The 15,888-nt window shown below is 35.8% G+C and overlaps 1 protein-coding gene across 2 annotated transcripts; it reads left to right on the top strand.

Moving 5' to 3' along the window:
* Window positions 1–227: 227 nt before the first annotated feature.
* Window positions 228–15,517, top strand: LOC145239211 (hepatocyte growth factor receptor-like). Of its 2 annotated transcripts, none has more exons than XM_080102497.1 (19): window positions 228–373; window positions 731–3,036; window positions 3,096–3,250; window positions 6,476–6,646; window positions 6,724–6,846; window positions 8,301–8,443; window positions 8,546–8,661; window positions 9,078–9,199; window positions 9,271–9,420; window positions 9,559–9,700; window positions 9,756–9,888; window positions 10,026–10,246; window positions 10,643–10,812; window positions 10,888–11,001; window positions 11,349–11,474; window positions 11,995–12,078; window positions 12,817–13,015; window positions 13,545–13,672; window positions 14,027–15,517. In XM_080102497.1, the coding sequence occupies exons 1-19, from the start codon at window positions 230–232 to the stop codon at window positions 14,218–14,220; spliced, it is 4,941 nt and encodes a 1,646-aa protein (XP_079958623.1). In that variant the 5' UTR covers window positions 228–229; the 3' UTR covers window positions 14,221–15,517. The 2 variants fall into 2 exon arrangements, with proteins under 2 accessions (XP_079958623.1, XP_079958624.1); XM_080102498.1 differs by having other exon boundaries at window positions 14,056–14,123.
* The last annotated feature ends 371 nt before the right edge of the window (window positions 15,518–15,888 follow it).

The raw sequence follows: 15,888 nt of genomic DNA, 5'->3' as shown, positions 1-15,888 counted from the left end.
TTGCGACTTGCTGTAGTCAAAAGAACATGGGTCGCCAAAATTTATTAATACTTTGACCGGACCTGTTTATGTTTTGGTCATCTATGCTATGCGACACAACATAATTTTCATAATCTAAGAAATGGTGGTAATGGCCAGCATAAAATACCGCAGTATGGGAAAAGATTTTTGTAAAATTTAACGTCTGCATGGTGGCGGTGTTTGCTAAAAGTGGTCAAACAATTGGACCATGGACGTCTTAGAAATCATTAAACTAATGTGTTACGTGACAAGACGTGGGGACTCGAAGGAGTTGTTGACTTTTGAGACAATTGTGCATCTTGATTTACTGAAAGCATCTTTAATTACCTTGAAATTAGTTTATCGATATTCGGTGAGTTTCGCCTTCTTGGTAACATCTTCAATAGCTATTCTTTCCGCTATGAGACTGAAAAGACTCGAAGAAGATAGTGCAAAATTTGCAAACAACAACGTTAGTTTTTGGTGAACGCTTTTGTTCGGCTTCTAATAAGAATTGAGTCAATTTGTTCAACGAAAAGCAGGGTATGCTTTGTCACCATTGTGCGCAAATGTTTTGAAAATGTGTATTAGATTATCTTGGTTTTCATTATTTTGAGATTTGAGTATAGCATAGGTAATGTCTAAAGCCTTAGGTACTTATGTTGTGTGAAGTTGCAGTGTTTATAAGATTCTTACCAAATGTTATTTTTACATGTTTTCCTGTTTTTAGGATGGTGCCAAGATAAATATGAAATCGTTGCCACTGACTTTACTTTTCATATGGCCTGAAGTACTTGTTTTATTAACATTGCCTGGAGTGAGTCATTCTGTTTTATCAAAAATTTTAAACATTTCTGTTTGCAATAATCAACCTCTACACACATACACCATAAACTCTGGTGATATATTTATTGGAGGTGAAAACAGTCTACACCATGTCAGCAAAACTTTAACTCTGTTGGAAACAGTTTGCTATGGCAACAGCATTGGGACATGCCAATGTGTGCCAGTGTCAGAAACTGGTGCTGAATCTTCAAACAAAATAAAACTATTACTTCCAAATAATGGTGGAAACTTTTTGCTTGCATGTGGTACTGGAAACAGTGGCATGTGTCATAACCATGTGCTGAACAACATTTCAACTAAGGTTTTAATGGATGGAGACTCACTCAGTGCAAATCATATTGTAAGTCAATTTGGTACAACTGTTGGAATTATTGCTCCTGGACCAGCCAGTGAAAATGCATTTTACTTTGCTAGAACCCTGGATAATAATATGTTAGAGACCGAACAGCAGTCCGTGGCCAGAAAAAAGTTCAATGTTGACAAAAATGGTTTTAAACTATCATTTGAAGATCCAATCCTGCATTCAGAAGTAACAGTTTATTCAACATATCAAGAAACCTACAAAATTGAATATTTTTATGCATTCAGTTACAATGGTTTTACATACTTTGTTACAAAACAACAAAAAAGTGTTCAGCCCAAGTCAAAATATGAAATACACTTAGTACGTGTGTGTCAGAAAGATCAGGTATTTTACAGCTACTCGGAGATAATTTTGCAGTGCAAAGGAAAAACTAAAAAGAAGTACAACTTGACGATTGATGCACATTTTTCATATGCCACCAAAAGCTTTGAGAGACATTCTTGTTCCAGCAATGACTTAAATGTTCATGATGATAAAAGTATGCTGTTTGTACTTGCTGGCACTCCAGCTAAATCATCCAGTTCTCAACAAGACAGCACTCAAGGAACTGTACTTTGTGGATATCCGATGAGCTCAATTAGTGCTATGTTTGACAAGGCTGTGGAGGATTGTAGCACTAATAAAAGGTATGACCCTGGTCTGGAGTTTTTGTTTCGTGAAGGTGCAAACAGAAAATGTGAACAAACAGACAAACCTTCCCCATCTTGCATTACTGGATCAACACCCAACCCCAATAAGTTTATTGGAGTAAGTAAACCGGCGTGTTATGAAAACCTTTTGGTAAGCAATGGTGGCACCATTGACAACCCTAGCTCTACTATGTTCAACTCAATTACTTCTTTTCAATACATGGGGACAACTGTTGTTGTTGTTGGTACTTTGGATGGACATTTAAACTTTTACAATCTAAACTCATACCCAGGTGCTGGCATTGTAAATGTGTCTGTTAAAGTTGCCGATGAACCACTCAAAAGTCTAAAGTTTTCAGATGATAGCATTTTTGCTTTGGGAAACTATAATTTGTACAAGGCTCCTATTGCAACCTCCTGTCTTAGTGCCAAAACATGTCTTCAGTGTATTAAAATAAGTTTTCTTGCTTGTGGTTACTGCTATTCAACCAAGCAATGCACAGTTTCTGGTCAGTGTGAAGAAAAATGGTCAAATGATATCTGTCCAGTTTCGATTACTGATTTCTGGCCAAAATCTGGGCCTGTAGATGGAAACACCACCATTCATATCTATGGTGAAGGACTTGGCCACAGTTACCCTTCTGCCACAAACAGAACTGTAAAAATTGGAACAATTGCAACATGTTCAGCTTTTGGTACTGAATCATATAACTACCTCACTTGTAAAACTTCAAGTGTCAAGCAAGATTTAAACAGTTTTTCAGGTCAACTCCAAGTTTATGTTTTTGCTCAACGGCCGCCTTTGAAATTTGATTCAGAGAATGATCAGTACCTCATCAATGGCAGTGTCACTTCCAATTCATCTTTTACATATGTAAATATTGAAGTATTAAATTTTAGCCCTACATATGGTCCAAAGATTGGTGGTACATCAATCACTGTTGCCGGCAAACATTTGGATACAGGAAGTTCTGCTGAAGTTTTTGTTGATAACTTTCCTTGCATCATTATCAATCGAACTTTTAAACAAATTTGCTGTGAAACAACTGCTGTGGCCACTAGAACGAAGCGATTTGTTCATAATAGTACTGTGTCAGTTGTAATTGATGGATTTGTGATAGAGATGCAGCAACCATTTGTGTACAAAGATGATCCATTGTTGGACCCCTCTAAGGCTCAAATCCGGTGTAGCATGAGGTAAGTTAAGATTAAACAAAACAATGTCAATTTCAAATACAATGCTTATTGTATTTCAGCGGTGGGGTAATGCGACGCATTCAAGGAGGATTTCTTCGTTCTGTTGCAAAACCCTATGCTGTAATAACACAACTGGAAAAGAAAAACTTTACTCTTGATTGTTGGGTTTATGATGAAGATGCGTCAGTTCTTGCATTTTATGTCCCCCCACTGAGTAAGTGCAGATGAATTCAAGTAGTTACATAATTATGGGTCCCCTTCCCTGAAGGGGACCCATATTGATTTTACTCAAATGTTTTTTTTTTTTTTTCTTTTTTTTTTCTTCCTTTTTTTTTCTTCCCAAAGTTTGTCCGACTCGTTTTTCCATCAAATGTTTGATGGATTTGGCTGAAATTTACACAGATGGTAGATATAGTTATGTAGATGTGCATTCCACTTTGTTTTTGTTGATAACCCCAGTATTTACCCCGCTAGCCCCCTAAAATGGGTATTTTTTCCCCGAAGTTTGTCCGACTCGTTTTTCCATCAAATGTTTGATGGATTTGGCTGAAATTTACACAGATTGTAGATATAGTTATGTAGATGTGCATCCCACTTTGTTTTTGTTCATAACCCCAGTATTTACCCCGCTCGCCACCTAAAATGGGTGTTTTTACCCAAAGTTTGTCCGACTCGTTTTTCCATCAAATGTTTGATGGATTTGCGTGAAATTTACACAGATGGTAGATATATTCATGTAGATGTGCATCCCACTTTGTTTTTGTTGATAACCCCAGTATTTACCCCGCTAGCCCCCTAAAATGGGTGAGTTTTTAAACAGTGTCAGAATTTGCTGAAATTTGGATTTCTTGTATAGTATGCCATTTATAGGTGTCGATTGTTGTGTTCAACCCTGTAGTCCTAACATTTACCCCACAAGCCCCTAAAGTGTAAAACGTATTTGTATGGTACTGGGCACCACAAACGAAAGATTTCTTTGCAGCAATAGTGTTACAAGGGCAACCAGTTGTTTGTTGCTCCTTGGTGGGTTTCTTGGTAGTCGTTTTTGCGCCATGGCAGTTAGGGGCTTGTTAACAGCCCTATGACGTCAGAAACATTATTGGTTGTTGCTCAAAACACCTCTAGTGGTCGAATTTTTAAACATTGGCGGATTGGGCTGAAATTTTGCAGTACTATTGATTGATTCATTGTGGTTTTTATATATTTTTTAGTTTGTGTGTCGAACCCAATTAGTTACCCTACTAGCCCCCTAACATGGGTCAGTTTTTTTAAAACGTTAAATAGGACATACTTCAACCAATATCTGGGGTGAATCTAATTTTATAGTTTGTATTCTACATAGTATTATTATTTAAGCGCAGTGCCGATCACTGTGTTTTACCTTACAACACCCGACTGTTGCATGGTTATCTCTTGAAATGCATTATCTACAACTTTGCATGTGTGGGGACCCATGAGTTTTTGCCTGCAGAAACGACTAAAGTTATAAAAGACGGTGACTAATATGGGACCCAATGCAAAATAACCATAGGAAATATATTTATGTTTTAAAATAGGTTATAGTGTATATGCAAGGGCAATATGTGCTAAGCCACCCTTCTAGTTAATTATGGGTCCCCTTCCCTGAAGGGGACACATATTGTTTTTGTCCGTATTTTTTTTCTGTCTAACGCTGGTTTGGTAAAGAAAGAGTGCTTCAAATTTATTCAAATTGGGACATATGTTCGTTATTAATCCAAACTTGATCCTCCAGAAGTTTGACCCAAAATTACCCAGCGGTTCACCCACAGGCCCCCGAAACGTACGATTTTTAACGGTGGTTTGGTAAAGAAAGAGTGCTTCAAATTTAAACATATGTTAGATATTAATCCAAACTTGATCCTCCAGAAGTTTGACCCCGAATTACCCAGCGGTTCACCCACAGGCCCCCGAAATGGAATTTTTTAACGCTGGTTTGGTAAAGAAAAAGTGCTACAAATTTATTCAAATTTGGACATATGTTAGTTATTAATCCAAACTTGATCCTCCAGAAGTTTATGCCCGAATTACCCAGCGGTTTTTAACGCTGGTTTTTAACGCTCGTGTGGTAAAAAGTAGTGCTTCAAATTTATTCAAATTTGGACATATGTTTGTTATTAATCTGAACTTGATCCTCTAGAAGTTTGACCCCGAATGACCCAGTGGTTCACCCACAGGCCCCCAAAATGTAAATGTGTCTAACGCTCGTTTGGTCAAGAAAGACACTCTAAGCAGAAGTACCAATAGAGTAACTTACTGGTTTATGATAGCGGGAGGGCTCAGCTTGACGTCGAACAGACGTTTTACGAGACGTCGTTTCGGTGATTAAAAATCAGCTGTTGTGCACAGCAATGCTATGTCGTTTTATTAAGTTATCACTTACATTTTTAGTTTTGGCGAAGGTTTTACACCTATGATGTGATTTAAACCTAATAAGCGTGCTTTGGTTTTGTATATGTCAAGCAAAACTTTGTTAATCAAAATAAAGATGAAAAAAATAAACTTGACTTTTTTGCAAAATAAATGTTTTTTAAATGCTCGTTGTCAGGTTGGCCGCCGCATGATCACGGGTTACTTAAGGTCAACTAGTAGGTATTACAAACACAGTTCAGAACTTTCTTTTGTCATAACGTAGCGTTTTTTGACAATCAATTTTGGAATCAATACTCAAGGCATGTATAAATTAGGCTTAACGGTATTGCAGAACACTAAGGACTGCGTGCTATTGAAAACGGTGTCAAAAGGTCAAACAGTTGTTTGGGGTGTGCATCTAGAGAGGTTACTACAGGTCAATCGTACTCGTTTTACGAAACAAGGTTAAATGAAAAACAATTTGTTATATACACACTTGTAGCAAATTGCTTTTCAATTTAAAGTGTCTGTAACACAACCCGACCTTGGACGACAATATCTGGGTCAAAGCAAGAGATTGAATTAGATTAAAGTATTTGTTACGTTTTTTTAGAGTTTTTGTAATAACATGACAATAATAGTGCAAAAAGAATACGAACAAATTTTTTTATATTGTTGGGTTAATGCTTTCTAAAAATTTGTCCTTAAGAATCTAAAAATCTCCGCAACATTTGTTTACCGTAAATCCGCACAAACACGAGTGTGGGGACCCATTAGTTTTTGTGTACAAAAACAATCATATTTGTAGATCAAATGATGTGTATAGTAAATTGGTAAATATCGTATAGAATATATAAAATGGAAGTGTATCAGAAAGCCACTCTTCTAGTTTAAATGTGTAAAGTTTGTGAATCCACAACTCTGCCTTATTATTTTATATTTTGCCACTGCCACTGTTGAAACTTGAAAGTATGACTAACAATGTGAGTTAACATTTTTCTCACCCAAAATTAACATTTTTCTCACTTTTTTAAGTTTATTTTAAATCTTTACATACTCTTTTTTACAGACTATGTTGAAGGTTACAACTATTCTAAACCTGGTCTTATCGAATTTTTCATGGATGGAGTTCATCAGAGTTATAAGTTTAAACTTGTGCCAAATCCAACAATAAACAGTTTTTCTGAAAATCCGTTAAAGGTTGAGGAAGTAGATGGACTTTTACACATTTCACTAACTGGTATGTGTTTTAAAGGGTGTTGTTGTATGCCTGCTTCAGGCTATATAGAGTGATCAATACATCCAAATATTTTTAAGGTTCAAATATGTTGAGAGGCTGCACACAACAAGATTATACGATCAGGGTTGGTCCTGTGTATAACTGCACAAATTTTGATTTCTCAAAAAGTACTAATGGAAATGATGAGCTGACATGCTTAGGTATGTCATCCAAAATGCTTTAGTTTCCATAAATTCAATTACTTGTCTTGCCTATTATATGGATATCTTTCTGACAGTAATGTACAGTAGTATATATCCTAAATAGCTACTTTGTAAAAACATTTGAACTTAAAAGATACAGTGTATTATTATTATGGGTCCCCTTCCCTGAAGGGGACACATATTGATTTTACTCGAATTGTTGTTGTTTTTTTTCTTTTTTTTCTTCCTTTTTTTTTCTTCCCAAAGTTTGTCCGACTCGTTTTTCCATCAAATGTTTGATGGATTTGGCTGAAATTTACACAGATGGTAGATATAGTTATGTAGATGTGCATCCCACTTTCTTTTTGTTGATAACCCCAGCATTTACCCCGCTAGCCCCCTAAAATTGGTATTTTTTCCCGGAAGTTTGTCCGACTCGTTTTTCCATCAAATGTTTGATGGATTGGGCTGAAATTTACACATATGGTAGATATAGTTATGTAGATGTGCATCCCACTTTGTTTTTGTTGATAACCCCAGTATTTACCCCGCTCGCCACCTAAAATGGGTGTTTTTACCCAAAGTTTGTCCGACTCGTTTTTCCATCAAATGTTTGATGGATTTGGCTGAAATTTACACAGATGGTAGATATATTCATGTAGATGTGCATCCCACTTTGTTTTTGTTGATAACCCCAGTATTTACCCTGCTAGCCCCCTAAAATGGGTGAGTTTTTAAACAGTGTCAGAATTGGCTGAAATTTGGATTTCTTGTATAGTATGCCATTTATAGGTGTCGATTGTTGTGTTCAACTCTGTAGGCCTAACACGGTTGTTGCTCAAAACACCTCTAGTGGTCGAAATTTTAAACATTGGCGGATTGGGTTGAAATTTTGCAGTACTATTGATTGAGTCATTGCGGTTTTTATATATTTTTTAGTTTGTGTGTCGAACCCAATTAGTTGCCCTACTAGCCCCCTAAAATGGGTCAGTTTTTTAAAACGTTAAATAGGACATACTTCAAACAATATCTGGGGTGAATCTAATTTTATAGTTTGTATTCTACATAGTATTATTATTTAAGCCCAGTGCCGATCACTGTGTTTTACCTTACAACACCCGACTTTCTCATGGTTATCTCTTGAATTGCATTATTTTCAACTTTGCATGTGTGGGGACCCATGAGTTTTTGCCTGCAGAAACGACTAAAGTTATAAAAGACGATGGCTAATATGGGACCCAATACAAAATAAACATAGGAAATATATTTATGTTTTAAAATAGGTTATAGTGTATATGCAAGGGCAATATGTGCTAAGCCACCCTTCTAGTTTTTTGCACAAGTCTCTCAATGTTTAGTATATTTAATTTTGTATATTTTAGTGGCATTTAAACTGTGAGCTGATTATTTTGTTAAAAATCAGACCTTACATAAGCTCGACCAATTACAGAATGTTCTCATCATTTTTGCAGTGCCCAGAAAAGAACTTACACAGCATGGAAATATACTAGTGGTAACAGTATTTGTTGGAACAGAACTTGTGTATAACCCTGGATCTATTGACATCACTCCACCAGTTTCTATGGCAGTGATTATTGCTCCAATTATGGCTGTAGTAAGTTTTAGATTTTAGTTTCTCTATTCTGTTGTGAAATTTGATTTTTCTGTGCTTCTTTTTTAATAAAAAGTCCTTTGTTTTTAAACATGCAAATTTTAGGTCCTTTTGCTGATTATTTTAATTGTTATCTGCTGGGTGAGAAAAAGCAAAACAAAAATGTCTGAACTACCTGTTGAATATCACAGAGACAGTGAAGAAAATCCATACAGCAGACAGTAAGTTATCTACCATAAATGATGGCTAAATTCAACATCTGAGGTTTGGTAGAAAGATGCACAAACTGCTTGTATTTTTACTTAAGTCTTGCTAACCACTTAAGGTGTATTTTTCAACAAAGAAGTTCTCATACAATAAATTCCTTTTATTTAATGAGGCACGAGCTTTTTCATGTAGCTTTGTGCACTTTATGCCTGATTTGATTTACTAAAATAGTTATCTAGTATTTACAAGTAGACTAGTTACATTTTTTATCACCACCACCAGCAAAAATCTTTATGTTGTACAGAATAACTTTTGCGAATGTTTTTGTTCGAAATGAGTACCTAAGTGATTAGTTTATTGGTCAAATCATACAAAATGTATTTTAAAACAAATATTTGCATGTACCTTAAACTTGTGTACCTATTTGCAGATTAGGTACAGAAATGCAACCACTGTCACCTTTACCATTGCTATCAGATGAACTTGTACAGGAAGTTAAAGCTGTCATGATACAACAGAAACGACTAAAAGTAGACAAAAATGATATTATTGGTATGCTGAAACACTACATTGCTTTTTAAAAGTATTTCAGGTAAAGTTTCGAATGTAAATTTATTCTGCAGGTAAAGGTCACTTTGGAACAGTGTACCATGGGGAATATGTTTCATCTGAAATCAGTGAGATCTCTGGCAATCCCATTCATGTGAAAGTTGCTGTGAAAACCTTGTCACGCATAGAAGACAGAGACTCGGTGCAACACTTTCTAAGAGAAGGTTGGCTTCATAGATCATTTTAAATAGGCCACTAAATCTATGGATGTTGTATGCTTGTAAATTGCACTGCAACAATTTGAAGTGAACTTTCTCATGATATACATTTGTTGGATGTTTATCTTTTTATCTGTTTATCAGGTTTAATGATGAGCGAGTTTCGCCATGAAAATGTCCTGACCTTGATTGGTATTTCATTTGACAACTACAACACACCTATGGTTGTTTTGCCCTTTATGAAGCATGGAGATCTTCTCAATTTTGTCAGGGACCCTTCCAATGAGTATGTTACTTTGGCTGTGTCCCCTTTCTTCTTTTAATTACTGTTCACATTTCAGACCTACAGTTAAGGACCTGGTTGGATTTGGCCTGCAAACTTGCAAGGGAATGGAATACTTGTCGTCTCAAAGATTTGTACATAGAGATTTGGCTGCACGAAACTGTATGTTGGACGAGACATTTGTTGTAAAGGTAATGATAATCAGTAGACTACACACCACGTGTGTCACCTTGCCGTTGTCAATATGGCTGGATTGACATTGGCAAATATTTGCATCACTCAAGATTTCACAGGAGAGTGATTTGCAAACAGGTGGCTGTTTTTACAGGTGGCTGATTTTGGGTTGGCACGTGATATTTATGAAAAGGAATATTACAAGCCCCATGAAAATGGTGGAAGGATGCCAGTAAAGTGGATGGCATTGGAGAGTTTGCAGCAGCAAAAATTTACAACAAAAACTGATGTATGGTCTTTTGGAATTCTCCTTTGGGAGCTGCTCACTCGAGGGGTCACCCCATATCCTGATGTGGACGCATTTAACGTGCTAAAGTATGTTTGATGTTATATCCCTTGGGTTTTTAAATGCAAGGGTATGTTAAGCCATGTGGTTGAGTAATGATGTTTAACCATGTTGAAATGTATTGCTGATTGAGTCGTTGTATAACAAGTTAACCTATAAATACATACTGCCGAGGAATGTTGCTTTAGATGAAAACATTCTTGACTCAAGACACAAGGAAAAAGCTTGGTCTTGCATGGTGCCAATTTTCTTTACAATGTGTAATGCATTTACAACATTAACTTATGATGGTTGAAAATTTGAAAATAGGTAGTCAGCACACTTCTCTATTTACTAATGCCCCATAAAACTAAACTGAATTTCTTATGTGCTCTGTAATAAACAATTTAGGACCTGACTTGAGTTTTAATCGACATTTTTTCCAGTTACCTTCTTGAAGGCCGTAGGCTAAGGCAGCCCCAGTTCTGCCCAGATGATCTCTATCAACTAATGGTGAGTTGTTGGCATCCAGACTCCGAAAAACGACCATCTTTCAAGTCACTGACTGCAGACATGGAGGAAATTCACGGCAACATTCATGGTGTACATTATCCTTGTATGTGAAAATACACAGTATATTTGTCACATATAGTGTGTAACAATTTCTGCATTAAAAACTATGTATTTGTAGCTATTGATGTGAGTTACATCAATGTCAATGATATGCATGCTTATCCTTCTGTCCTTCGCTCATCGGAAAGTAGAAGTACTGGAGGATCATTTGCTCCTGATGTCTTTAGTCCAGGTTTGTATTAAAATCAGTGGTGGGATTCAGCCGGTACACACCTATAGAACCATCTAACAAAATTTTATGAGATCAGTGAACCGGCTAGCATCACTGGTTACTGTCAATGGACTTTTGTAACAGAACCGGCTGAAAAATATGACTTTTGTGATAGAACCGGCTGACAAAAAATTTGAATCCCACCACTGGGTATAATGTCTTAATAAAATAATGTTCATCACAGTGACTAAAGTGTGAGAAATGCCAGCATACAAGCACATGAAATGTTTAAACTGTATAACTGTGAAATGTTTTGGCATGGGAAATTTTATCAGTTTGAAGTAACCTGTTTGTGGTTTTTGTTTCAGCTCCTTTTACTCCCAAACAAGGTTCTTTCAGCCAAACCTCAGCTGGGCCAGTTCCACCTCCCAGAAATCGAGGAATGACTATAGAAGAGGAAAATCCAGATTCGGTTTTGACCCCTACACAAAGAAGTATGTATTTGTAAAACTTTATAAACAATATTTGAGTCTGCATCTCTATTCACATGATAAGTAGTATTAATATGTGTAGTTGATAAGCCACCTATTACACATTTCAGAAAATCATAAATCTTTGCTGTATTTGCCAAATTAGAAAAACACATGATTAACAGAGAGAAGATGTCCTGTACCATATGTAGAAGGGAAGGGGTTGCTTTGAAATGACGATCGTAAAATTTATAGCCATGTGCCACCCAGTATGTATTGACTTAACCATATTAGGCAACCACTAGGAGTATTGAGAAAAGCACCAGTAAATACTTAGGTCTGCAATTTCATGGAAATGTTAGGGAACTGATGTGGTCAGTTATTCAGAATTTTGACATCGCACTCTACACTTGACTTTACCTTGTTTTGGTACATCACACAATGCACTACAAATATTGTACTTGATTTTTAAAATGGTGATAAACTTGTAACTATTTAACTGAATGGTTTACTTTAAATGTATTTCTTTTTGTAAAATTTTCAGCTCCCAGGCTGCAGTCCTCGATAAATCAATCATTTGAGCGTAGAACACCTCAACTTCATCATGCTGAAACAAACAGCACTACTGGTAAGCTTACCAGCTCATTAGTAACATCAGGTGCTGCACTGTAAAAATTTACCCTGTAGATTTTTATGAGCCCTAGTTCAGAGGTCAGCAAACTTTTTTTGCACTACGAACTATTTTAAGCCAAGGCATTATGTTCACAGACTTGCCTTTAATGAAATAATTAATGTTGACTGAAAATTCTCATCAGTCATCATGACACTGATTTAGTCAGAGAAGTGGTTTGTTTTGCCTCAGTTAGGTGCCCCCAACTACAGTTAAATTTATTCAATGTTACCCATATTAAACTTTTGTTTAGTTCCTAAAATTGATTCCTACTGTGCGACCCAGTAATAAATTTCTGATAACCATATTCAATGTTTTTGCCTTGCAAATTATGTTAAAAAATTAAATCTGTGACTTTCAAGCATAGGTACATATTATGTATTGGTGTACATCAAACATGCTTTTGGCCAAGAGTGTTTGTTTGTCTGGGTAAATATTTGTTATGTGATTTACTTGACTATGTAAACCCCAAAACTTAGTGACTAGTCACTTAAAGGGGGTTAAGCTGTGAAATCATAACTGAAGGTTTAAAGGTTTTTGAAGGTCATCCTTACGGTCAAAATAAAGTTAAAATGACATGTAAAGTTAAAATCAGGCTTAATTTATGAGTTGAAACCATTATATCGTGTTACTCTTTGCTGCATTTTTTTGTTGCATTGCAGCCAAACCCTCTGTTTTAACACACAATATTTATAGATGAGGAGGGATACTTGCTCCCTGACACACCAGACACAAGTGGTTCGTCAAGAAGACAGCAACAAAAGAGTAAGCCTCCCATTTCACAATTGCGCAATCATCCCAATCTGAGCCAGACTGAGAGACAGGATGGTGATGGATATTTACTACCACAAGAATCACTTGATAATGGTGATGAAACTGCTCCCTTGGTTCGAAGGTAACATAAATAAATAGAACAGTCAATCAGTTATACAGTACATTATTAGAACTATTTACTACAATTATCATTCCATTGTAAACCCTTCTTCAATGTTATACAAGTTTCGACAAAATGCTGCATTGATTAGGAGTGAAATTTATTACATAATTTTTGTTTATCAAAGTATTCCATAAATAAGGTGCCTAGTTTTCATTTTAACATGTTCGTACATGTCAAGGCTTAATGTTGCCAAGAATCACCTAAATGTCAATATTGGTTGATAAAGCCTTTGCAAACAACAAAGTGCTCCCTACAGCACAAGTGAAATTTGTACACTTGCTTTGACTGTTGTGAGGTTTTACTGATTAAACAAACACACTTGATGCTAATGCACTCAATGATAAAATAGTAATTTCACAACTTTTGTTTATATCTTTGTTGTTAAATATGTGTGAATTAGACCAATTTTGTTGTTGGTTAAACTCTGAACATGTCCTGAGAATGGTGTTTCCTGGCTTACTAGGGTCTAAAAGGTATTGTTTTATAGGCACCAGAATGGATCACACAGCACCAAACCCAAGATTGTACCTGCACGAAGTTTGCCCAGTTCATACAACCGCAATCAGAATAACTTGCAAAATCCAGAGTACTTTGAATCTCCAAACATTTCACCTGGTATGTGATATAAGTCTGCTTCAAATTGCAACAGTGTTTGCTGGTGCTTCCATAATAAAACTATATTGCTGTGTTGTCCTGTATTGTAAAATCATTATATTACCTCAACTTGTTCCTGTATTTAATGTTCAAGTTAAAACAGTATTTTGGCCACAGCTTGTAAAAAATAAGTAGATGCATAATGCATGGCTGTCCTGCATGGTGAATGCATTTTGGGTGCTTAAAATAAACTTACATGGGTTAATGTGATCTTTAAGCAGTCAATTGCATTTTTGCTTTAGGTGTTTAATTTGAAGTATTTTAATCAAGGGCATTTGCAGTAATCCCAAATTTAATCCGCTTGCATTAAAACAGTGCAGCCCAATGTTTATACCACGTCACAGAACCATAACAACAACAACAGTAGCAGCAGTCGTTCAACGAGACCCCTAGCAGAAACTAATTTGGATCCAACATATACTCCCATGGCAAGCCTTGAAAGTCTACTTCAAAGTTCTGATGATGAGCAACTTACTTATATGCCGATGAGATCCAACACCATTGTATAAACTTTTTGTCAAATACCATTTTTGTATGGTCTATCTTAAACTCAAGAAGTTCATTGAAGGCTGCTAACAGATAATTCTCTAGGTGAATGGATGTTAAAATAAGGACTGATCTACAACAAACAATTTGTAATTTTAAAAATAATTGAAACGGGCTGGACTGAGCCAGCCCAACAGTACTTACCACAAAAAAATTGACTTTTTATTTATAATTGCAAGACTGATATACTAATACTTTAAGTATGTGACATCATATTATCCAATCCTAACATGTGTGTCAGTGGAAATATGAAATGCTTGGTGCTAAACCAAACTCAAACCATTCGATTAAAATGTGAACCTATTTGTTGGCTAATATTATGCATTATAGACTGGACAAGTTTATGTCACAGTGATGGTGATGGTGGTAGCAAATGACAGTTGCCAATGGTTTAAATCACTGTAGTGCCTTGAACTAAGGCGCAATATGAGATTGTGTAACATTTGTTGCTGTTTTTGTTTGTTTATGTAACAAGAGATTGGTGTTATCTGTGTTTTCTTCACAAAATTTTACCAAAGTTGAACTATTGTATAACTATGATGCATGCTAATTGTTTGGCAAACGCGAGTTACTGAAACTTAACGTTTATTACTTTTCTCCAAAATTATGTAAAACAGTTTGTAAACTGGAGCAGTAAATTTTTGTACATGTGCTTTTTATGACACACAAAAAAGTCTTATCTGACATAAATCAAAAATAGTCAGTACAAATATACCCACTGTTTACGGGTTTCCTAAATAAACAAAACCGTTTCTTCTTTACTTACGATACTTGAAAAAAATACTTAAAATGTTACTGTAGTTCTGATGCAATTGGTGGTACATTATTCAGTATTATATGTCATACTCCATTCAATGTCAAAATTCTGCACATTTTAAAGTTCTTATAGGTATGATAGCAAACAAAAGTATTTTCTATTTTAATCACGATCTTTTTTGTACTATTTTGATACTGTATGTTGTGATACTTGTAGTTTTAATTAATGAATTGTGTCCCAATAGTGCCTAATTATGTGAATGAACTATGCCTGTTTTTGAATTTGCGATGTGAACTGGTACTGCCAAACTCATGTTTTGTACTTGCAGTGTTTTATGGTATGTAAAAAGCAATTGCTGTAATGTTCTTTTTTGTCAAATTTAAAAGTTTTCTTTGTGCTGTGCTCCAAAGCTGTCCACTTTATGTTATATCTTACAATGCTTCTGTAATTCTATTGATAACATTTATGTTTATTAATCCTATTAAATCCATAATACATCCAGAGTCCGATTAATTCCTTGGTTATTCCCGAAAGATTATTGGTCCAAAGTTTGTTTAACATTTTAAAATACCCTACAATTAAAAACATTTCTTCATAAACTTTACATACTTGCATGTAACAAAAGTACAGTGGGATGGATGGACAGTGAAGATTGTTAAAAAAATATACTATACTGCTCTGGGTTGACATCTCTTACACCAGGGGTGTCCAAAGTGCGGCCCGCGGCGGCATTTCAAGTGGCCCGCAGCTGTTTTTTTTCAAATTGTGTTGCGGATGCTGGCCCGCCATCGTCCGGATTAGGTTTTTAGGATTTTGCGACTTCACGCAATTAAAGCCTTCCATGGAACTTTATTTCCCGGCAAAAGGGAAGTGT

Source organism: Phallusia mammillata, chromosome 7, assembly GCF_965637545.1.
Source record: "Phallusia mammillata chromosome 7, kaPhaMamm4.hap1.1, whole genome shotgun sequence".
In the NCBI taxonomy this organism is placed as follows: domain Eukaryota; kingdom Metazoa; phylum Chordata; class Ascidiacea; order Phlebobranchia; family Ascidiidae; genus Phallusia; species Phallusia mammillata.
The sequence above is the reverse complement of the archived record's forward strand: the minus strand, read 5'-3'. Positions and strand labels throughout refer to the sequence as shown.